The sequence below is a fragment of the Pongo abelii genome, chromosome 21 (genome assembly GCF_028885655.2).
Source record: "Pongo abelii isolate AG06213 chromosome 21, NHGRI_mPonAbe1-v2.0_pri, whole genome shotgun sequence".
Classification (NCBI taxonomy): domain Eukaryota; kingdom Metazoa; phylum Chordata; class Mammalia; order Primates; family Hominidae; genus Pongo; species Pongo abelii.
This window is the reverse complement of record NC_072006.2, coordinates 34,150,400-34,174,157: the sequence shown is the minus strand read 5'-3', so window position 1 is coordinate 34,174,157 and position 23,758 is coordinate 34,150,400. Positions and strand designations below refer to the sequence as shown.

General features: G+C 52.6%; 1 protein-coding gene and 1 long non-coding RNA gene across 15 annotated transcripts in view; one reads left to right on the top strand and one right to left on the bottom strand.

Moving 5' to 3' along the window:
- Nucleotides 1-23,644, top strand: part of SNPH (syntaphilin) — a 41,745-nt gene extending 18,101 nt beyond the window's left edge. For 2 of the 12 annotated variants that reach the window (XM_063720755.1, XM_063720757.1), the window contains exons 3-6: nt 11,049-11,694; nt 12,418-12,525; nt 15,822-15,971; nt 19,201-23,644. In XM_063720755.1, the coding sequence (XP_063576825.1) occupies nt 11,513-11,694; nt 12,418-12,525; nt 15,822-15,971; nt 19,201-20,368 (1,608 nt within the window). In that variant the 5' untranslated portion in view covers nt 11,049-11,512 and the 3' untranslated portion in view covers nt 20,369-23,644. Of the gene's footprint in view, nt 1-10,215; nt 10,244-11,048; nt 11,695-12,318; nt 12,526-15,821; nt 15,972-19,200 lie in introns of all 12 variants that reach the window. The other 10 variants (XM_054541709.2, XM_063720754.1, XM_063720759.1 and 7 more) reach the window with 9 other exon arrangements.
- LOC129052107 (uncharacterized) lies at nt 1,590-7,235 on the bottom strand. Of its 3 annotated transcripts, none has more exons than XR_008516890.2 (3): nt 6,357-7,235; nt 3,672-3,933; nt 1,590-3,565 (listed from the first exon to the last, which is right to left on the bottom strand). It is a non-coding gene; the product is annotated as an uncharacterized LOC129052107 (long non-coding RNA). The 3 variants fall into 3 exon arrangements; XR_008516891.2 differs by having other exon boundaries at nt 1,590-3,539; XR_008516887.2 differs by having other exon boundaries at nt 1,590-3,087.
- Nucleotides 23,645-23,758: the final 114 nt, after the last annotated feature.

Genomic DNA, 23,758 nt, shown 5'->3' with positions numbered 1-23,758 from the left:
GCAAAGACCCGAAGAGGGAGAGAGAATACACGGGGCAGAGATCGAGGAGAAGAGCATTCCAGGCAGAAGGAACGGCATGTGCAGAGGCCCTGATGAGGAGATGTGCAAGAAGGCAGGGTGGCTAGAGCAGAGTGAATGAGGGGGAGAGGTGATGAGGTCAAAGAGATAAGCAGGGGTCAGGGGAGAGATGCACAGAACTTTGCATCAGCCGAAGAAAAGGCTTTAGCCTCTATTGAAAGGAAGGACCGTTGGAGGAGTTTTGAGTAGAGGAATGACCTGATCCAATTTATGTTCTAAAAGGATCCCTTTGGCTGCTGGGTAGAGTTTGTAGGAGATAATGAGACCTGCATCATCTAGGAGAGAGATGGTGGCTTGGACCAGGGATGGAGCAGTGAAGATGCCGAAAGGTGTCAGATTCTGCGACTATGTCAGCCTCAGTTTCCTTATCTGTAAAATGCATACACTGTGCAGGGAATAAAAGCTGACAGGCTTTTCTGATAGACATGAGAGTGTTGGCCTACTCCACTGGAATGATGGGATTGCCATTAACTGAAATGAGGGAAGCTGCAGAAAAACAGATTTTTAAGGCAAAATCAGAAATTCATATTTTGGATGTGCTAATTTTGAGATACTCTGTTAGACCAAAGTGGCAATGTCCTGAAATCCTGTTGTTTGGTAGACAATGATCGGTTTGGAGTTTTTCTTTCCTTTTCTTTTTTTGCAAGTAGACTTAAGAAAGCATAAAATGAATCTGTAGTCAGGAACCTCTCAGATACAAATGAGTATAGTATTTCAGATTAAGATTTTGGACAGGGAGAAAAATGTAATATACATGAATAACATTGAGAATAAGAATATATTCAGGCGAATAAATAATTACTGCTATTTACGGAGTGCTGTCCCTATGCCAGGTCCTTGCTAGGCATTTCACGTGTGTTATCGCATGTTGTGATTATACTCATGGACAACTGTAATTAGCCCCATTTGACAGATAGGAGAATGAGGCTCAGAGGAGTAAAGTGGCATTCCCACTGTCATAAAGATGGTGGGTGAATTCAAATTTCCAAATCCAGTCATATTTGATCTAAAATTCAGTTACATTTGATTCTCAAGCCATGGTTTCTTTCTGTCGGGTTAGTCTGCCTGTCAGCAAAAGGGGAAAACTCGTTCTGAGATAGATAAAAGGTGGCCGGGCGCAGTGGCTCATGCCTGTAATCCCAGCACTTTGGGAGGCCGAGGCAGGCGGATCACAAGGTCAGAAGTTTGAGACCAGCCTGGCCAATATGGTGAAACCCCGTCTCTACTAAAAATACAAAAATTAGCCAGGGGTGGTGGTGGGCACCTGTAGTCCCAGCTACTGGCTGAGGCAGGAGAATTGTTTCAACCTGGGAGGCAGAGGTTGCAGTGAGCTGAGATTGCGCCACTGCACTCCAGCCTGGGCAACAGAGCGAGACTCCATCTCAAAAAAAAAAAAAAAAAAAAAAAAAAAAGATAAAGGGCCTTTAAAATAGGACATAGTTGTTTGTAGAATCTCCCTTTTAAAACATTTTAGAATGCTTACTCTGGCTAAATTAAGAGGTAGGGCAGCTTCTCTAGAGAAGGAAAACTTATTAGGAGAGGCATTTATTAATCATCCACCCTCTTCCAGCAAGTGCGAGCCACATTGGGCATTGTTGAGGACCTGGATCTTATTGAAGGTGAAAGAATTCAGCATGGCATGGGAAGTACCACTGGGAATCAGGTGGACAGGGATCAGCTGCTGAGGACAGCAGGGCAGCTGCAGCTGGAGAGGGAGAAGGGAGCTGGGAGGAGAGATGAAGGAGCTGCTGTGAGATGGGCCCCTGGGCTAAAAAAGGCACGGTTGGGTGTGCTGGGCTCCGTGTCTCCCTGTTGAGCCTCTGGGAGCTGCAGGAAGATAGATGAACCTTGGCTTCCAACAGGAGCGGCATGCCTGGAACTGTTGGTGGGATTAGAATGAGCTGGCCCTGCTTCTATGGCTCCATTGTGGCCTTTGGCAAGTCTTCACTTTTCTGTCTAGAAAATGTGGCAGTTGGGACTCGATTGTCATGAAATGCCAGGAGAGAGAGAGTGTGTGTGTGCATGAGTGACAGGGAGAGAATGCAAGTGCAAGAGACAGCATGAAGTGATTTTATGTGGTTTCTTGTTTTGTATTACCAGGAACAGGAAGCTCTCTGATCTCAGGTTGGGTGGGGGCTTTGTCTGTGGAAAGGGGCTGTCGTCGTAGGCAGAGCAGATGATGTCTCCACATCCCTTTAGTCCTTTGGTCTGTGTGTTCCATGTGTTCTTCAGTCTCACGTGAGCAAAGCACAGCACACACAGGGCAACTCTGGGGAGCTCTGAGGGCACCATCTTTCCTTGGGACCCACTTTGCAGACTCCCAGTGGACCATCATCTTGCCCTGCAGCCAACCCCATGCAAAAATGTTCCTTTTAACATTCCTTTTAGGGAGATCTTTATTTCTCCCAAAGAACCAATTTTCTTCCTGCCCGCCCATAACCATGAGAACAATAAGACTGAGCATACTTTCCCTTTTGGCATCAGTGGCCAAGAAGCTTGGAATTGAATCTCAATGTCATTATTGCCACCATGTATTTGTGGTCAGCATGGATATTCCCTTCTTCCCTGGGCCTCTGTTTCAATGCATATTTTATTGCATGTCATTTATGAGCTGCCTTAAAATGGTCAGGACTTCTCCTGTCATACCCCTAGACCTTCCTTCCAAGATTTCTTTACTTGAAAAGGTACCCTTTGTTCTTTTTTTTCTTAATTTTTGCCCTGGTGAGGGCAAGGGTTGTGGTACAGAAGCTTCACTGATAGATTCAGGAGTCTAGCCCCAAGCCCAGGCTCTGTCCCTGACTTTCTGGGTAGCCTCAGGCAACTAACATGCTTTTTCTGGGTTTCAGTTTCTTTCTCTATAGAATGATAGGTTGTGGTGAGGTCTACTCCAGATCCTTTCCATTCTGATTCTGAGAGTGTGTTAGTGCCTGTTGGTACTTGGGGTAAATGCCAGGGGATTAGGCATTTACCTAATCTTACATCCAGGATCCGAAGAATCAAGGCAGAAATCTGGAAAAAATGAGAATTTATAGGGATGGAAGTCTTACCATTTTCCTCATCCTGTGATGCTTTAGAGCTGGAAGCTTGGGAGAAGGGGGAGGGGAGAGAAGCCGGACTGAGGCTTGACAGCTCTATCAGTCAGGAAGCCCAGGGAAGCATATGCTGTGGCCAAGGTTGCTGAAGGGCCTCCATCTGCCAGGAGCCACTTGCCAGGCAGCCACCAAGCTGGGGCTGGCACCACTGCCCCTCCGTTCCTCACATTTCTCCATGGGTGTCTGCAGAGGGGCAGCCGTGAAGCAGCTGGGATGGTGGAAGCATGGGAACCAATGTTCCCCCTACTACTCCCTACCCAGACAGGAGGCCTGCCAGACATTGCCCTGGAAAGCCAGCCCAGGTCAGTTGGCCTAGCAGAGTTTGCCAGTCATTTCAGAGTCACTCACGTCTGGGCCTGCTGATGTCCGCTGAGGTGATAAAGCAAGAATTATTTCTGAAGAAGGGAAAAAGAGAGATCTCCTTCGACAGGTAATAGTGATAGCAAGAAATGTTTAGTCCTCTAATTTCCCAAGAACTGCCCCCATCCCTCCATTCATTACCTCGGTTGGATCCCAAAGAGACAGGCAGGGCCAGGAAGGTGGTGTCTTCCTGAGTGAATGCATGAGACAGCTGAGATGAACAGAGGTCAAAGACCCAAGGTCACCAAGATGGACGATCTGATATAGCTCAGAGGAGCTGAGGGTCTCTCAGTGGTGGGCTTGCACAGTAGCTGGGCTGCTGGGTGGGATGCAGCAGTTGTTGGAAGAGGAAAGAGCAGTGCTCCTCATGGAAAGGGCTTCTCCTTTGCCTGTGAGGCTGATTCTTAGAGGAACAGGGAAAGTCACTAGTTAGGGAGAAGGCACATGAGGAATTTCTTTTTTTGTTGTTGTTTGAGATAGAGTCTCCACTCTGTCGCCCAGGCTGGAGTGCAATGTCGTGATCTTGGCTGACTACAACCTCCGCCTCCCAGGCTCAAGATATTCTCCTGCCTCAGCATCCCGAGTAACTGAGATTACAGGCACTCACCACCTCGTCCAGCTAATTTTTCTATTTTTAATAGAGACAGGTTTTTGCCATGTTGGCCAGGCTGGTCTTGAAATCCTGACCTCAGGTGATCCGCCCACCTCGGCCTCCCAAAGTGCTGGGATTACAGGTGTGAGCCACCTTGTCTGGCCAAGAATTTCTTTTTAAACACCTTTCTGTAGTATGCTTACCTCTTATGTCTGTGATGTCCTGCTTTTATGGAAGCATGACCAGCCCAAAATGCAGGTATATACCTGCTCATCTCCATTGTGGTGTCTTAGAGTCTCATGGAAAAGTAGGTTTTTTCTTTTATGCAGCAGAATGATAAGTGTCCCAGGTCTACTGTATTATGAGACCTTCATGATGCAGTAGAAATGCAGGTGCCCATGACCTGGAAATCCAGGGTCCAGCCCTTGGTGACTCTTGTAACCTCTGGGGCTTCAGGTTTCCCATAGATCAGATGGACTAGTCTCTACCTGGCCTCCCTCTGTGGGGAACTTGTGTGGGGATTCAACGAAGTTGTGAATATGCAAGAGCTTTAGAGGCAGCCTCAGCTACCGGTCTGCTCCAGGCTGACCCAGAGTCAGGAGCTCTAGGGAAGCATCCTGGGCCCAGCTACCTGAAGTCAGGTAGCGGGGGAGCACTGGCTCTTGCTCCCCTTCTGCTGCAACTTGCTGAGCCATTCTGGGAGAGTCCCTACCCCTTTCTGGACCATGCCTGTCTTTTTATTAATACAACGGTTCATTTAAATACACACACACATGCACACACACATGTGTGTGCATGTGTGTGTGTATATATATAATGGAGTCAGGGGAATAGTGGCTCACACCTGTAATCCCAGCAACTCAGGAGGTGACACTGGTGGATGGCTTGAGGCCAGGAGATTGAGACCACCAAGAGCAACATAGTGAGACCCCACCTTTAAAAAAAATAAAAAAATAGATTAGCCAGCTGAGGTGGCTACTGGAGAGGCTGAGGCAGGAGGATCGCATGAGCTCAGGAGTTTGAGGCTGCAGTAAGCTATGATTTTGCCACTGCACTCCAGCCTAGGTGACAGAGTGAGACCCTGGCTCTAAAAAAAATTTAATATATATTACGTGTATTTTTAAAAATTTGTTTTTTATTGAGATATAATTTACATTCCACAAAATTTATCCTTTTAATGGCCAGATGCAGTGGCTCACACCTGTAATCCCAGCACTTTGGGAGCAGGGAGGCCAAGGTGGGTGGATTGCTTGAGGCCAGGGGTTCAAGACCAACCTGGCCAACATGGAGAAACCACATCTCTACTAAAATATACAAAAATTAGCCAGGTGTGGTGGTGCATGCCTGTAATCCCAGCTACTTGATAGGGTGAGTCATGAGAATCACTTGAACCCGGGAGGCGGAGGTTGCAGTGAGCTGAGATCGTGCCACTGCACTCTAGCCTGGGCGACACAGCGAGACTCTGTCTCAAAAAAAAAAAATTAAATTTTTAAAATGTACAAATGAGGGATTTTAGGATACTCACAAACTTATGTAACCATCACCACTATCTACTTCTAAAACGTTTTTTATCTTCCCAAAAAAGAAACTCCATTCCCATTACCAGTCATTCCCTGTTCCTTCTTCCCTTCTAGTGTGTTTTCTGTCTGTATGCATTTGCCTGTGCTGGACATTTCATATAAATGGAATCACGCAATATGCGGCCTTTCGTATCTGGCTTCTTTCATTTAGCATAATGTTGTCAAGGTTCATCTATGTTGTAATATGGATCAGTAATACTTCATTCCTTTTATAGCTAAATATTCCATTGCATAGACGTATCACATTTTGTTTATCCATTCTTCTATTGATGGACATTTGGGTTGTTTCCACCTCTTAGCTATTGAGAATAGTGCTACTGTGAACATTCTTAAACAAGTTTTTATTTGAACATCTATTTTCCGTTCTTTGGGGTATATACCTAGCAGTGGAATTGCTGGTTCATATGGCAATTCTATGTTTAACTTTTCGAGGAACACCAAACTGTTTTCCATAGCAGCAGCATCATTTTACATCCCCACCAGCAATGCATGAGAGTTCCAACTTCTCCACATCCTTGACAACGCTTGTTATTGTCCATCTTTTTTATGCTAGCCATCCTAGTGAATGTGAAGCAATATCTCATTGTGGAAAATAAGTAGTCCATAGATTTTTAACCTGAAAAATCCTTTTTAAAAAGTAGTCTTACTTCATACCTTCCATGTGTAAAACACATACGAGAGGAGCCTCTTCAGGTGAAATGGGGAAGGAGGCCCAAGCCACCCCTCCCAGTAGATGCAGAGGCAGGTCCTCCTGGGTGGTTTGAAGACCTAGGCTTGATGCCCTTCAGCTCTGGAATCTGAGTCTAATCTCTGGAGACACGTCCTGTGTAGCAGCTGCCTCAGCCCTCAACCTATGCTGGTTGCCTGGGGAACCTCCTCACAGCATTTGGCCAAGTTGTGGGTCTGCCTTGCCGCTGTGTTGGGGTTGCCACAGTGAGAAGAAGTCGGATGGCACCTCATCCGTGGTCCCAGCTTTGAGGGTGGCTTGTGTGGGAAACAGGAAGCAAGCTGGAGAAATGCCAGCAAGTCCTGGAAGGAAGATCCTAGGTTTCGTTGACAAAGGAGGAGCAGAGGCGCATAGTGGCTGATGAGGCCATAGCCAGTGCGGGGTTTACTGAACTCCTCAGCTTTGAATAGCCCTGGTAGTGCTAATCTTTTGAGATCTAGAGTGCGGCTGCTGGAACACTCCCAGGCCTGTCTTCTATTCCCACCTCTCTGCATTAGCATTCTAGGAGCACCAGGCACTCTGCTGTCTGATGGGTGGAATGTTCTGCGTTCTAGTGTTGCCTTGGCAAAGACAGGATCCCTCCCAAGTTCTGCTCTGTTGATTGCAATGCGCTGCTTTCCACAGCTGTCAGTGGTTTGAGTCATCAGACACAGATTGTTCTGTTCCCTCGGATTTTAGGATAGCTTTCTTCTTGTATCAATGGCTAATTCTTTGAAAGAAGATAAATTATAGTACGTACAGGGACTTTTGCTTAGTTGGAATATTAGATTAACCCAAGCACCTGGTTTTTCCCCCATGACTGTTGATTAAAATGCTATCATGTCTCTTTGAAGAATGGAGCTTCCTAATTTTACATATGTGGAAACTGAGACCCAAAAGTCCTAGTAATGAAGGAGAAGGAAGCATCAATTAGAAGCCCATAATTTCATTGACAGCTCTAGAATTACAGAATGTTAGATCCAGAGCACCTTAGAGACCATCTAATCTGACTCTTTGGTCTATTCAATGTGCTGGTTTAAACCATTGTATTACCAACAGTTGTGTGTTGATTGTGTTTGTTTTTATGAAATTTCCCAGGGGATGGTGTTGCCTGAGTTTTAGTCCAAGGCATAGCATGCTAAGTGGTCAAGACAGTAAGTGACAGGAGAAGTCACTGGTGGAAAGGCTGTGGGTGGGGCCTAAAGAAAGAGTGCAGTGTATGCTTGAGGACAGGCAGGGAAGATGCTGCAGACGGGACAAACAGCCCATGTAGAGACGCAGATTTGGGAGTGACTAGCTGAGGTCTCCTGGATGTATCAGAGCGCCAATTGGAAAGGGTGTAGATGGGAGGGCCTTAAACACCCACATCAAGAGCTTTGCTCTGATTTTTACCTAATCTGGGACTTCCAAGGAATTTTGAACAGGATCCAGGCCCTCTTCTCCATTGTTGCTGCCATGACCCTGGCCCAGGCCCTCCTAATTTCTCCCCTGGTTGGTAACCTCCTAACTGGTATCTGGTATCCCTCCCTCTCCACACAGGCTCCCTATCAGGAACTTTCTAAAATGCAAATATGATTGTGCCCCTTTCCTATAAAGCACGTGTATGGCTTCCTGTTGCCCACAGGACAAGATCCTGGCTTAAGTGGCTCTGTGTGGCCTGCCCTCCTCCTTCTGTAGCCTCACTCCCACTGTACTTCTGCCCTCAACAGGCTCCCTAGTTTCCAAGCAGCCAGCCGTCACTCACTGCCTGTGTCCAGCCTTCTCGTTCCCTCCCATTTGCTGCTGCCACCTGGTGAACTCCTATTCATCCCTCAAGACCCAGTGCAAATTTCTTGTGTAGAGAAGCATTCCTGGATCCTCCTGAAGACACTATTATGCCTTGAATGTGTTTCTGTTTTGAAGCTCACTTCATGTTACTTCCAAAATACTGGCTGCTCCCATGTTTTAGTGTTTATTGTGTGATAGGCACTGACCCAAGCCCCGTACTCACATTATTTTATGTTATTCTCACGGTAACCATATGAGGTGCATTCATTACAGCACCAGTTGCAGATATGGGCACTGAGGCTCAGAGAAGTGGGTGACTTGCCCAAGGCATGCAGCTGAAGGGTGACAGAGCTGGCATTTGAGCCCAGATCAGTTCATATCGACTTCTGCAGTCATTAGTCTCGTGCTCCCTGGACCCCCATTGTTGGGGGGGTTAGGAAGTGTTGAGCATTTGAGGGAGCAGTCAAAGGAGTGGATGCAGCAGGGTTGCTATGGTGTGGACAAGATGGGGAAGTGGAGGGAAGTTCAGTGAGGGCAGGGGCTGGGTTTACTCTGGGGTTAAAGTGATGAGAGACTATCAGCCCAGCTTCCCACAGTTAAGGGTTTTCTTTCTACCTTCCTTTCCAAGTGGCAGCCTGTGGCCACCTAGGGAGAGGCCTGCGGGACTCCAGGCTAAGCAGGTGGCATAGTGACAAACACCATGGCAACCTGCCTCCTTGCTAGGGCCTAGAAGGGAGGGAGGACCTGAGAGAGCACAGGGTGCACACTGAGTTTTCTGAGTAGGATCCTGAGAGGTGGCTCCCTTTGGGCCTGGGTGGCTTCTGCCCTCCCACGAGGGACCCTGCCTGCAAGGTCCCATCCCAGCAGGGGAAATGCCTCTTCCACCTTTGTCCCTGATGAATAGCTGGCTCTGGGTTCCCAGGAGACTGTTAGCTGTACCCAGGTACAAATGCCACCCCCTTCCCTCCCCCAGGCCAGGGAGGAAGGAAGAGGGAACTCAAGAGGAGGCAGGTGTGGTGTTGCCAAGCAAGATAGTGGCAGGGACAGCTGGGACAAGGCCCTCATTGTAGCAAGGCCACACGCAGCTCCAAGACAAACCAGGCATTTTGCCTGCCTCCCAGGACTGGGCCTAGTACTCTGCCTGGACTTTCCTGGCTCCTTAGAACACTCACTCACACTGGCTTGGAAGAGCCCATTCTCAGATCTGAGTCCTGCCTCTGCTGGAAAGTCCTCCTGAAGGCTCAGCCTCCTTTTTGCATCCTCCCAAAAGCCAGAAGGGCAGGGGTGATGGTGGGAAAGTTGTTGGTGAAGCCAGGCTGACCTGGGCCGGAAGCCAGAGCATGTCACATCTGCAGCTGTGTGACCTTGGGCCCAAATGCAGTAACAAAGCCGGTCTTGAAGGATTGCTGCTTCAAGACCTCTGCACCCTAAGCTGTTCCTGGTCAAGATCCTCCTGTGCTCAGGAGGCAGTGAGCCATTTATGGCCATCCTCACAAGCATGGAGGAGCACTGATGTCCTCTCACCCCCAAATAGCCCCTCCTCTATGGTTCCTGCTCTAGGGGCCAGCCCTACAGTTCCAGGAGGCCCTGCCTGGGTGACTGGGGCATGGAGTGGGAAGCATTGCCAAGCTGGGGCAAGCAGCTCAGGTGACAGGTGTGGTGTTGGCAGGTCCTGCAGCCCAGCACCCGACACCTCCAGGCAGACAATGCTGGCTGTGTCCAGACCCTCCAGGGGAACAGGCCGTGTTCTATGTCCCCGCCAGGAAACAGGCCATCTGAGTAGTGCCTTTGTCCACTCAGGAGGCAGCCCCGCCGCTGGCTGGGATGACCAGGCTCTGGGGAGGCCCTGACGTGGGAAGGGGGTGGTCCCCGGGCCAGAGACTCTGGGGTTTGAGATCCAGCCCCTCAGCATCTGATGTTGACCTGGTTTTGATATTGGCTCTGCCACACACCTGGGATGTGACTTGGCCAAGTCCCTTCCCTCTCGGTGGCTCGATTCCTCATCTGTAAAAGGGGACTAATCACAGCACTTCCTCATAGGGTTGTTGAGAGGAGTCAATGGCATAATGTACGTAGCGTGGTTGGCACGAGGTCTGGTGTGGAGTGGGGCTCGGTGAATGCTTCCCTCCAGCATGGGGAGAGGTCCGGGCATGACATCCTCAGCCAAGTCTCCTGTAACCCAGGCTGCTGTCCTCAGTCCCTGCTGTTAGTGTGGAAGGAGGGGACTGAGGTCTCTGGAGCTGGCACAGGACCAGCACATTGGCTGCAAAGAGCCCAGGTTCCCCACTCTGCCCCAGACTCCAGTAACTTTGGGCTAATGCCCAGTATAGCCCTCCTCACAATAGCCAAAATCCAGCCCAGCATGGGGCCTCTCCCCTCCTTAAACCCTGGAAAGGCTGCCCTTGGAGCCCAAGCCTCTACCCAGGAAAGAAGCCTAAGGACTCGGGGACAGGAACCAGGGGCTTGAATCTACCTGCCCACTTAGCAAGAGGCCCAGTGATGGGTCTCTCTAGGCATGAATGCTTCTTCCTGGGTCCACCCACTGGGACACCCCCAGCGGAGGGCCTCTGCTCCCATCCACCCCAGTGCTCATCTGCTTTAAGTCTGTGCCCCTACATTCCTGGTAGATGCCAAAACCAGCATGCGCATTGCATGGGTGGGTGTGGACATGCCTGTATGCTGCATGGGTTTGGGAGGGCCTGGCTGCATGTCCTGCATCATGGGGTCATGGGTTGGCTGCCTGAGCACGTTCGTGGAGACACGTGTGGCATGTCTTGGAATGGCAGGGACATGGTACCTTCTTGTGTTGGTATGTATCCATATGTCTTTCTACACATGTGCTGGTGTGTTGGTCTGTCTTGTCTCCCCTGTAGACGGGAAGCCCCGAACCACGCGCCAACTGGGAAGGTGATGGTCGGCGAGACCAGCCCATCCTAATTTGGGGTTCCTGGTCCTGCTCCAGGAGTCCTACAGCCTGCAGCCCCTACCAGAGAGGGAGGACTGAACAGCAAGGGGGTGTGTGGGTCTGAGTATCAGGGTCCTGGGGAAGAAGCAGGCCTGGCTCGTAGAGTAGAAGACTCGGTGCTGGCAGTCAGGAGGCCCTGCTCCTGAAGCCTCTGTGACCTTGGGCACGGCCTTCACTCTGTCTGGGGCACATTCACTCATCCGGAGAACACAGGGTTGGACTGATTATTTTTAGCCACTCCTGACCGTTGTGGTTTTAAGTTGGGTGGTGGGAACCTGTGCACCAGCCCCATTCAATTCACTGGTGGAGGCAGCCGTGGCCTGCCAGGCCCTCACTCCTGGGGTGTCCTGCCGAAGGGTGAGAAGAGAAGCCATGCCGGGCAGCGGCCCCAGCGAGAGGATGACGTGGCCTGGCCCGGCCCTTTCTGTGGGCCCCCCAACCCGCCCTCTCTCCTCAGCCCCCGGGATACCGCCCATCCCACCCCTTACTCGGACCCGCAGCCTCATGGCCATGTCCCTGCCGGGAAGTAGACGGACCTCTGCCGGATCCCGCAGGTGAGTCTCCCCCTCGCTCACAGCCTAGGCTTCAGAGGGCGGGAGGAGGGCGCACGGGCTTCTCTCCACCTGCCACCAACTTGCAGTGTGTCTTTGAGCAAATCATTTCCCATTCCCATCTTTAAAATGGGCTTGCTAACATCTGCCTCCTCCTGGAACTATTTAATGGCTCAAATGACACAGTGGATGTGAGAGTTCTCGGAAGGCGTAAACCACTGGATTCCTACCAGCAGTAGCCTCATCAATATTGTTTGATTTTCACAATGACTGGAGGGGAATTGTGCAGTCATCCACTCAGACTCACTTGGTGTCCCTTGATTTTTACCCCCGAGGGTCCTCCTCCTGTCCCCACCCCTGTCTGCCCCGTTCTTCTCCACCTCTTTCTCAGTCTATGCAGGGATCTCCTCTCCTGGGTTTGGGGAACCCCAGAAGTTGAGGACCTTGATAAGAGCATATGAGGCCCCACCCTTGCCCCGCAGCCCTGCCGGCCCCCATTCTTGTCCCTGGGGGGCCAGGAGGACCAGCCTTCTTCTGGTTTTCCATCTTGATTTGCACTGTCTGTTCTGTCACCCCTGTCTGTGCATCTCTCTCTCCCTGCTTCTCTCCCCTGTGGTGACCCCAAAGCGGGGGCACTTTGGGCCGCAGCGGCCTGGCAGTGTTCGCCCAGTGTCCGCAGCTGCCCGCCAGCCAGAACGAGCACCTGCCTCTTCTTCCTGCCTCCAGGCGCACCTCTCCACCTGTGAGCGTGCGGGATGCCTATGGCACCTCTTCGCTCAGCAGCAGCAGCAATTCCGGCTCCTACAAGGGCAGTGACAGCAGTCCCACGCCAAGGTAATTGGCCTCTCCTCTCTGGGCCTGGCCCTGCTGGCTGGGAACAGGTTGTCCTGGGGTGGGAGAGGTAAGGGAGCAGGGTCGTGTTCTAACCACCCCCGACACCAGCATAGCCGCTGGCTGTGTGACCTTGAGCAGATCATATCTCCTTTCTGAGCCTCAGTTCCTGTCTGTAAGATGGATATGATAATATACAGCTGTACATAAAAAAATACAGTGGCTTAAACAAACTGGGGTGATACTTGCAGAACAAGGCTCCAGGGGTCAGCAGCTCCCTGAAGCGTCAGGGACCCCGTGTCTTCTCTTGCTGCTCCACCATCCTTGGTGTACAGCTTTTGTCTTTGTCATCACAAGTGGCTTCTGTACCTCCAGACATCAGGCCTGCCCTCCAGGAAGGAACAGGTGGAAAGGACCAAAGCCCTCCTCAGAGGTTGTTTTTCTGAGAGGGACACCTTGCCCCCAAATCCTGCCAGTTCTTGCTGGCCAGAACTGGGTTATGTGAATAACTCTAGCTGCAGGGCCAGTTAGTGTCTTCCCCAGAACAGCACCACCCCAGACAAAATGGGGGTTCCACTAGGAAGAAAGCAAGATGAGTATTGGGAAGCAGCCTGCAGTGTCTACCATCATGCACTTCTCAGGGCAGCCCTTTGAGAGTGGCAGAGGTGGAATTGGCTTGGAAGGCGAAATGTTACGAATGCAGCATGTGCCAAGTTGTAGTCTTGGGTGAGGTGAACTCGGACTCACAAAGGAGGATCATGTTGGAGAAGCAGGTGTAGGGGAGCTGTGGGTCCTTGAAGACCAGGAAGCAAGAGCTGTCGTGGTAGGCCTTGTCCTGCTTCCCCAGCATTGAAATACAAGTGGGAGGTTGGGGCATGTGGGGAACGAACATAGGCTCTGGATTTGGTCTCTTCCTGTCTTGAGCCTCCATTTCCTTTCTTTAAAGTGGAGCTAATAACTCGGAAGCTTCAGTGACTTGATATCTACACACCGCCTGTGCATCCTAGTTGGCCAATAACTGATACCTCCTGTTGTCAGAGCTTTGATCTGACTTAAGGCCAGGAGATTCCTGGCCTGTGGCTCCCATGGATGGATCACCTCCTGGGAGGACTCAGTGGAGAGGACGTCATTTGTGAGAAGCGATGTCCAGAGCCACCGAAACAGCAGCTCTTAGATTTCCATCGTGACACACATGATGGGTAACACCCATGTGCAGGACCCATGCCCCAGCATCCTGGCTGTAACACCACCCCAGAGGCTGGGGGACATAGGAGTAAAGCATTAATTTACATTTTGAAAACTATATAATTGGCAACTTTAATCTTTTCTATTAGTAACAGATTTTGTAACACATCTTGTAACTGCAGCCCATGGAGGTGATCCCAACCCCAGGGCTGAGAATTGCTCCCAGTGAAGGGTCTTCTTCCCCACAACAAGGGTTGCTGCCCCTGGGTGAGCAGTGGGGCCACAGTTAGGTCCCCTCTGCAAATAGCCAGGCTTTCCAAGGCAGGAATAGCTGAGAAACATGCATCATAACGTATTTTTTTTTCTAATTTTGGTGTGTGTATATATATATATATATATATTTTTTTTTTTTTAACAAAGAGCTAGTGACTAAAAATGTATACGTGTTAAATTTTATATCAGGGAAAAATACTCATGAAAGCAAAATGAAAAGAATGTAAAATAGTTACTTCCTCTCTAATCCTCAATCCTTACTAGTTAAGCTAACATTGGTTCCCCCACTCCTACCACCCCTTGCCAAGGGGTGACTCCTCCGCCCCTTGCCAAGCAGAGAGGAGACCTGCGTGACTTGGCTTGAGTTGACCTAGGGGCCGTGAGGTGAGTACATAGAAGAAAACCACTTCTCATTCCACTTCTATCACCACTTTCTCTTTGACAGTTTACAACTTACAGGTACTTTTTCCTCGGTAAACACTATACAGCTTCCATGGAACTTTTAAAATTGCCTCCAACTTGGCTGCTTCAGCAAATGGGCCTCACCAGGGCCTGCCTTTTCCAGGTTCATAAAGGGGCATTGCCCCTCCCTAGACCTGCCAGTCACTCTCCCCTCAAGGAGCAGAGTTGGATGGCAACAAGGCCTGAGTCTCTAGTCGCGAGATACATGCCCAGGTTTTAAGCCAAGATCCAAGGTTTCTTTATGAGCAAAACAACCAGCAGCCAGGACACTGAGAGTAGAGCTGGCTGGGCCATAGTCTGTTGTGGAATTGGGGCATTCTCCTTCCCCCTGAAAGCCTGGCCCTCCCTCCCCCACTGGCACCTGACTGCCCTCTGGGTGGAAATTCCTTCTCCTTTGCCTTGGTAGGGCACCATGTCAGTGCCGCCCTGTGCTGGGAGCAGTGCACTTCCAGCCTGCTGCCACCCCAGAGTACTGCAGTGGACAGGTCCCTGCCCAGAGCCGGCAGGTGTTCACGTGTGTGCTCCCATGTGCCCCCGGAGGTGAAAGCGTGAACATGTGCCTGGGCTGGTGCCCTAGTATGTGTGAGTACCTGCGAGGCACAAGTGTGTCTCCATGTATGTGGGCATACAGGTGCAAATGGACTGGGAATTGACATCCCAGGAAGTGTGCGTGCATGTAGTGCACACCCACGTGTATGCAGTGGGGGTGAGGAGTGAGAGTGCCAGGGCGTGTTTGGAGACAGCTGTGCCTGTGCATGTCTGCCCTCCCTGTCCCCAGGCTGTGAGGGGTCTCAGCTCTAGAGAGGAGAGCTTCTGCCTCCACGTGGGAGATGTATCCTCCTCTGTGGGGGTGAATCCTTGTCTGCCATGCAGACCCAGAATCTGCCACTTACACCTCAGTTTCCAGCCTTCAAAACTCATTCTCTGGGTTGGAAGACGAGGTACCTGGGTTCTGGGGCACACTACCAGGATTGTCTGAGGGGCTCAGGGCAAGAGCTAACCTCTCTGAGGCCAGCGGCCCCTCTAAAAGATGAAGACAGTCCCTACTTCAGGGCTGCTATAAGGATTGATGGCATTGGTCAAGCGCTTGGCCTGGTTCCAGGTATACACCTGTGTTCTGGGATATATCTCCCCACCCAGCCCTAACTAGAGGAGCCCTGAAGCCCGCATCCTGACACGGCGGTCTTCGCTTAGAGGAACTCTACTAAAACCCACCTTCCAGAAGGCTGAGGGTTCTCCTGCCTTGTGTGGGAGGCCTGGCTTGGAGCATCTGGTAGCCAGGGATGGTGAGGCTGGTGTCCCCTTGCTCCCCAGAGGTAAAGCACCTGTGCCTTGCCTGACCTCTTCCTCCCTCCCTGATGATGGGCGTCCCCTTGCAGGCGCTCCATGAAATACACGCTGTGCAGTGACAACCATGGCATCAAGCCCCCGACCCCGGAGCAGTACCTGACCCCCCTGCAGCAGAAGGAGGTGTGCATCCGGCACCTGAAAGCCCGGCTGAAGGACACGCAGGACCGGCTCCAGGACCGGTGAGCGGGTGGCCACGAGCAGCCCTGGGGGCACCCCACAAGCTCCACACTTGGGGAAACCAGGGCTCTGGGGTGCCTCTTGGAAGGAGAAGTGGCTGGGGGTCTCCCAGCATCCATCTGCTCTCTCCTTCCTAGCAAAGCCTTGTTTGAGCCCACTTGCAGACCCTCATCCCCAGCAGCTACTCACCTTGACTGCTCTATGAGGCTGTTGGGGGCCAGGCGGGGGCAGTTTCCCATGAGGTCCTGTCCTGTGGGGCCTCCCGCCTGTGCTATCCTCTCCCAGCTTCAGCCTGGCAGCCCCTTTGGCTACTTCTTTTCCTCTGGCTCCTGTCTTCCAGGAGTTGGAGCACAGGGCTTCTTTCTGACTTACTTGTCTCTTTTGGGGGAGAAACAACTCTTTATCCTTCCTCGCTTCCTCCTGAGTGAGTCACCAGAGGGCTTGTGGCCAACCTCGACTTCAGGCCCCAGAAGCCATCTACTTCCTGCTGTGGAGGATGATCATGAGAAGCCTTTTGCTGAGCTCCTCCCCAGCCCAGGTGTCTCCCAGGAGCCCCCGCAGGCCGTCTGAGCTCATTCTCAAGTGCTTAATCCCAACCCTCGCAGCTTCTACCCTCCAGCCCAGTGGCTTCATCTTTGTGATCTACACTTCAGGGCGTTGATCTCCCATTGTCTTAACTATCCTTCTCTGGACTGTGTCTATGCAAACGTGCAGCCTATTGTGAGCTGGCCAAGGTGCTATGTGGGGCTGGAGCTCAGAGCAGGCACGATGATCGCTCCTTTTTTCCTTTCTTTTTTTTTTTTAAATACAGCAGCTTTATTGCAATGTAACTTACATACCATATAATTCACCTATCAAAAGTGTACAATTAGATGATTGTTAGTATAGTCACAGAATTTTGCAACCATTACCACTATCTAATTTCATAAATATTTCTATCACTTCAAAATAAACTCCATTCCCATTAGCAATCACCCCCAATTTCTCTCCAACCACCCTAGTCCCTGGTAACCACTAATTTTTCTGTCTCTATGGATTTGTCTATTCTGGACATTTCATATAAATGGGATCATGCTGTGTGCATGACCACATCGTTCTTGACCACAGCTCTGCCAAGCAGCCAATCCGGTTTGGATTTGTTGTGGTTTTAAACTGCAGGCGGTTACGGGTAGCATTCAGCGAGCTTCATTGTCTGCAGAGGGAGGATTTCTATTTTTATTTTCCCTCATCTTCCCAATGATGCCCAGGATCTGCGTGGCCTTTTGCACTAATGCCTCAGGGAGCAGATGGCCCATCTCCCAGCTTCATTTCTAGGGCCAGCCCCATGGCTTAGAGCAGACCATCTGCCCTGTGTGGTTTGGGCAGGATGCCCTGGTGTGGGTGTGCTAACACCTTGACTCCCTGGTCACTGTCTGCCTGTTACTCCCACAGGAACCTATTGCAGGTCTTTACATGAAATATTGTCACTCTCCCCACACTCTCTCCATATCGAGTTTCATGCCTGTGCTTCCTGCAGTGGCCCACCTTCTGTTCCTCAAAGACACCATGTGCTTTTGCACCTCTGTGCTTTCGTATCTGTGTCCCCACTACTTGAGATGCCCTGCCCTCTATCTTGCTCCCTGGGCAAACTTACCCTTCAAGACGCACTTCAAGTGTGATGCCCACTGAGGCGTGGACAGGGCTCGAAGCCATGGCTCCCTGGGGTTTGGCTGGGCCCCAAGGAGAGAGAGGCAGAGACTGGCTGAGCAGATCATGCCCAGTTCCTTCTTTCAAACTCACTCTTTCTCCCAGGGTGAGGTGTGAGTGAGGAGCAGGGTAAGAGGCCAAAAGGGTTACCTAGAGTGGGCCTCCCACCTGGAGGCAGGAAGGGTGAAGGCCAAGTATCTCCCGCCCCTCAGTACCTGTTGCCTTGTCTGTTATTGGCACTCTAAGCAGCTCCAGCTGTGTCCTGATGGGTGGATGGGCCCCTTCTAGGTGATACCATTGCTGACCTTTATGGCCGCTGCATCCCCTCAGCCCCCAGTCCCTCCAGCATATTGTGGAATGAGATTCCTGGGCCCATTTCCTGAAGGAAAATTCTGATCTGGCTTTGAAAAGTATATGGTGCTTGATCTGGGATGGTCATTCTGCTGGGCTGATAAACCCCAGAGTGACAGGCACAGCATTTGTAGATTTTACGGATGGGAATGTAGGGTTTAGGCTGAGGGGGCTCATGTGGGCTGCCACTAGGAAGTGAGCGAGAATGCCCGGGACAGGGTTTGACATCTCCTGGATGATTTTCCTTCTTCCTCACTAGTGTTAATGAGTCGCCATTCTGTCTCATTCTGGTTTTACTTCTAGACCTGATGGCATATTTTTCTAACTTACCTCCCTCCCCTTGCACCCCTGGATTCATCTGTGACTCGGGAATTTGAAAAGCCTGAGCATTTCTGGACAAGAGTCTGCTGACTATCTTGTTCAACCTGGTGCTTGCCCCTGTTGCTCAGGAGTAACTCTGTGCCTTTCTCGTTGATCTTTTCAGCCTTTCCTCTTTAAGATACAAGATACAAGGAGATACAAAGATACAAAGAGGAAGCTTCTAGCATGGATAGATGAGAGCCACCCTGTTCTTATCACTCTCCCCATTCCACCCACCACTTCTCATCGCTCTGCGTGAGGGATGATGTAAAATCATCAGCCTCCCCCAACATTGAAAGCTGTCATTTCTCTCCCCAGGGGTCTCTGGCCAAATATTCCTCCACTGAAACTTTCTGCAACCTGCTTTAGTAGGTAGTGGGAGGCTACATCACTTTCTATAGAGCAGAGATTTTCTGCCTAGTTTTTGTTGTTTCACATTAAGATTTTATTAGGTTTTTATAGCAGTAGCTATAAAACTTATAAGGATCTTTGTTGTCTAGTCTCTTCTCTAGATGATGGATTTGAATGTTGAGAGTCGTCTGCATTCTGGGGGTGGGGGGGTGGGGGAGGGAATGCGGTGGTGTCTCCTCCCAACCTTTCTTCTCTCTCCAGGCAGAGGCTTCTCCTGTCTTCACCCCTCAGCCCCTCTCCCCAGCCACTCTTACTCCCCACTATAATAAAACGGTGTTGAGTTTGTCCTTCTGTTTTGGGTTCTGAGCCACAGCAGCACAGGGCCCTTCATCCTTGGCAACGTTGTCCTCTCCCTGCCTCTCCTTGGCGGTGACGGACCAGGCAGTCAGGCAATGAGCGTGTGTGTGTCTCCTTGGCTCGCAGGGACACAGAGATTGATGACCTGAAGACGCAGCTGTCACGCATGCAGGAGGACTGGATTGAGGAGGAGTGCCACCGCGTGGAGGCCCAGCTGGCCCTGAAGGAGGCCCGAAAGGAGATCAAGCAGCTCAAGCAGGTCATCGACACTGTCAAGAACAACCTGATTGACAAGGACAAGGGGCTGCAGAAGTACTTCGTGGACATCAACATCCAGAACAAGAAGCTGGAGACGCTGCTGCACAGCATGGAGGTGGCCCAGAATGGCATGGCCAAGGAGGATGGCACTGGGGAGTCAGCCGGTGGGTCCCCTGCCCGCTCCCTCACCCGCAGCTCCACCTACACCAAGCTGAGTGACCCGGCTGTCTGTGGTGACCGCCAGCCGGGTGATCCCTCCAGCGGCTCTGCTGAGGATGGGGCAGACAGTGGCTTTGCGGCAGCCGATGACACACTGAGCCGGACGGACGCGCTGGAGGCCAGCAGCCTGCTGTCATCAGGGGTGGACTGTGGCACCGAGGAGACCTCGCTGCACAGCTCCTTCGGCCTGGGCCCCCGCTTCCCCGCCAGCAACACCTATGAGAAGCTGCTGTGTGGCATGGAGGCTGGTGTGCAGGCCAGCTGCATGCAGGAGCGTGCCATCCAGACAGACTTCGTGCAGTACCAGCCTGACCTTGACACCATCCTGGAGAAAGTGACCCAGGCCCAGGTCTGTGGGACAGACCCTGAGTCAGGGGACAGGTGCCCAGAGCTGGATGCCCACCCTCCAGGGCCCAGAGACCCCAACTCAGCAGTGGTGGTGACAGTGGGTGATGAGCTAGAGGCCCCAGAGCCCATCACCCGCGGACCCACCCCACAGCGGCCTGGTGCCAACCCCAACCCTGGCCAGTCGGTGAGCGTGGTGTGCCCCATGGAGGAGGAGGAGGAGGCTGCCGTGGCTGAGAAGGAGCCCAAGAGCTACTGGAGCCGCCACTACATCGTGGATCTGCTGGCTGTGGTGGTGCCGGCCGTGCCCACAGTGGCCTGGCTTTGCCGCTCCCAGCGGCGCCAGGGCCAGCCCATCTACAACATCAGCTCCCTGCTGCGGGGCTGCTGCACTGTGGCCTTGCACTCCATCCGCAGGATCAGCTGCCGCTCGCTGAGTCCCAGCCCGGCGGGCGGCGGCTCCCAGCTCTGAGGGGGCCCATTCCGGCAGCGGCGCCTGCGGCCTGACCACTGATTGTAGGGATGCTGTTCCCCCCTCCCTTCTCCCATGGGCATCATCTTATTTATTTAGTTTTGGGTGTGGAACTGTTTCTTTTTTTCAAGATGTTAAAACAGTCTTGTGGCAGGAGCAGGGGTTGGAGAAAGGCATCCCAAAGCTTCGATGGAGAGCAGGGAAGGGGGACCCAAGGCAGGAGGCACACCAGCTGGACAAATTGCAGGGAGGGGAGGGAGCGAGGGCCAACCCAGCATCTCTGTCCCCCTGGCCCTTCAGACAGGACCAGCCCTGCTCAGGAAGTCTCTGGCTGTCTTCATCTGGGGAAGCCGGGCTTGAGTTGCCCACAGGCCCCTGCCCTGCACCATCCTGTCCAGTGCCCTGCTCACTCCATGGCGTCTCTTCCAAGCCACCTTGCCCGCAGCCCAGGCTCCTGGGCCAGCGCTCTCTCCTCAAATGGAGGCAGCCATGGCCTGAAGGGCAGATCACTGACCCAGGGCTCAGAGCAGAGGCCAGAACCACTGGGCCGGCCGGCATTCCAGCCTCCCCAGACTGCTCCCCACCTTGGGACTCAGGAGCTCAGTCAAGGCCACAGGCTGGAGGAGAGACAGGGCTGGGCGCAAGGTGGCGGAGGGCAGTGTGGGTTCTGTGTCTGTCTGTTCATCCCAGGCCTTCCCGTCATCCCTTTCCTCTTGGCACTTCTGGGTGTGTCAGTCATTATTCCTGTGAGGTAGCTAAGCCCGGCAAGCTCAGTGCTGGGGTAGGAGGGCCTGCCTGTGTCCCAGCTCCCAGCTGGAGAATCCACCAGCACAAGAAGAGGAGGCAGGGGCAGAAGCCCAAGGGGGCTCCCCCAGCCTTCCAAGGTGAGGCCATCTCATCTGCAGGCTGGGAGGCAGGGCTGGACTCAGGAACCCACAGCTTACTGAAAAAGCCAGAGGCCATGACTGCCCCCAGAAACTTGCCCCGAGTTTCTCTGGGGCCCTCGGGCCCAACTTCTGCTTTGCACTATGTTCACTTTGGGGTTGGTTCTCAGCCATCCAAGGGTCTCCAGTGAGGTGGCTGCTTGCTGTCTGAGATAAAGGTTCCTAAACCTTAAACCTCTCTTTCCTCTGGAGGAGGGTGGGGGATTCTGGCAGGATGAATCGCAGGATGGCGCGTACTGAAGCCACGATGTTCATCCAGGCCAAAGCAGGGTGTCCTGGGATAGGTTTCCCAGGCAGGGGCATGGCAGAGCAGGCAGGTGCCCTGCAGCCTCCCTACTCCCAGCCCAAGGCCAGTTGGCCTGGGAAGTTCACTGCCCCAACTCTTTTCCCGGGACCATACTGAGTCCCCCAGCCACGCTGCTGACATTCTTATTACCATTATTATTTTACCAAGTAAACTCACTCCTCTTCCCCCACAGGGGTTACACCCATCTGGTTGTCCCACCCACTCTTCAGAGGCTAGGCCCCACCTCTGGGGGGTTGGAGGGACCCTGTGTCTTACTCGCCCCTCTGGCCTAAGGGCCACTCTGGTTCTCTGCCAAGGTTGTTTGCCCTCACCCCAATGCTCCAACAGCCATTGCCTAACTCATGGGCTCTGCCCTTTTGCTTGGTGCCCTCCACGCGAGGCGGGGCACCTGCATGCACTGGGAGGGGGCGGCTGGCCCAGCCCTCGGGGCAGGAGCCTCCTCTGCCACACGCTTGGTGCCTCCAAAGCTCCCCCGGCCTTGGTCAGGGCCTCAGACCAGCCAACCTTTGTGGAATATGCCCCAGCCCAGCCAAACCAAACCCAGATGCCTGAGTCCTGGCTGGGGCTGCCCCCGCAGGACACTGTGGCCATGCCATGGAGGGGGCAGTGGAAAAAACCAATCCAAAGCCAAGCCGGGACTGGCCGCGGACCCAGCCTCCTGTGCCGTGCACTCATAGAGCTGCGTAGTCTCCTTAGACATAGTCAAAGCTTTGCCGAGAAAAGAAATGTATGAACTATATTTGACAACATAAAATCTCTCTATTTTTCACCACTGGAATTTAGTCAAGCTTCAAGCCCCTCTGCTCCTGTCTGTGTCTTGCGTCTGTGGCCTTCCTATTGTGTCTTGTGTTTTGGTGGATGTGATGGCTGGGGCCACAGTCTACTCTCTCTCTGCTGCTAGAGAAGCCACCTGTGGAGGAGTGGGCTGTGGTTGGGCCTGAGGCCTGTGGAGGAGGTGAGTGTAGCCAGCAGCAGCCCTCTACTCCTGTTCTGGCCTGAGACCACCAGTGTGGGTCATGAGGGCCCTGGCCCACAGTGTTGAGGGTCCTCTCTTTCGGGGGTTCTCCTGGGGCCTTCGATGGGCTTTTCTTCTTGTCAGTGGAGGGAGCAGCTCCCCACTCAGCCCTGGGACAGGCCCTGGGACTGTGGTGGCCAGTGGCCCTGGCCCAGCTCTGGAGTGCGTGTGTGTGTGCTCAGATCACGCATCTATGCAAAGGTGCAGGCTGCCTGTGCAGCTCCAGGTGGTGGAGGTGCGGCAGCTGCTGCTCAGGTGCCATGCCCTGAAGAGGCAGGGTACAGATGGGGTTGAGAGGGCAAAGATGGGGCGGGGCGTCCCCCTGAGAGAGCTCACCCTCCACAGCGACCCTTTTCCTTCCTGCCTAATACCTCCTCCCGTTGGGCTGCGACCTTTTCCTCCTGCCCTCAGCCTCTGAAACAGAAACCGTTGGGGCCTCCCCATTCCCCAGCGTCTGGCCAGAGCTGATGAGGTCCTGAGGAACAGTGTCCCCAGGAACCACCTTCTGGAGCCTAGCGGCCAGAAGTGGCTTCTCCTGAGTTCTAGGGCTCGGGCCAGAGTGGCCCTACTGCCCGGCCAGTCCAGGCTCAGGCAGGAATCGGACGCTGGGGCCTGGGCTCTGCACAGAGAGCTGGGCTTGAGTGGAGTTTATTGTAGATTTCTCCCAAGGGGATCACTTAGCTTTTCACTGACACACCCTTCCCAATTGCCACAAGCGCAGGCGTATCTTACAGCACTTTGGGGAGGGGTGGGACAAACTGCAAGGTTCTGGGGCCAAGGCCTACCCAGGGGCCTCTGCCCAGAGAACTCACAACCCCCTCTCTGACCTAGGGGACAATGCAAACGGGTCACAGTGCATTCCCATATTAGGCCATCCCCTTCACGAAGAATTCAGGGGATGTGGGAAGTGGGGAGGCGGGGAGGGATCTTGACTCTTGTCTCCTTTGTCCTTTTGTTCAGACAGAGTTGTACCTGCAGCAGACAACTCTGAATTAAAGCATGAAAACACAGCAAGCGGCCTGTTTTCTTTATACTGGGTGGTTTCTCTAAGGGGGGCAGTGGGAGGGTTCACACCGTCTTCCTCCAGTGCAGGGGTCACAACACTCGCACAGGAAAAAGCCACG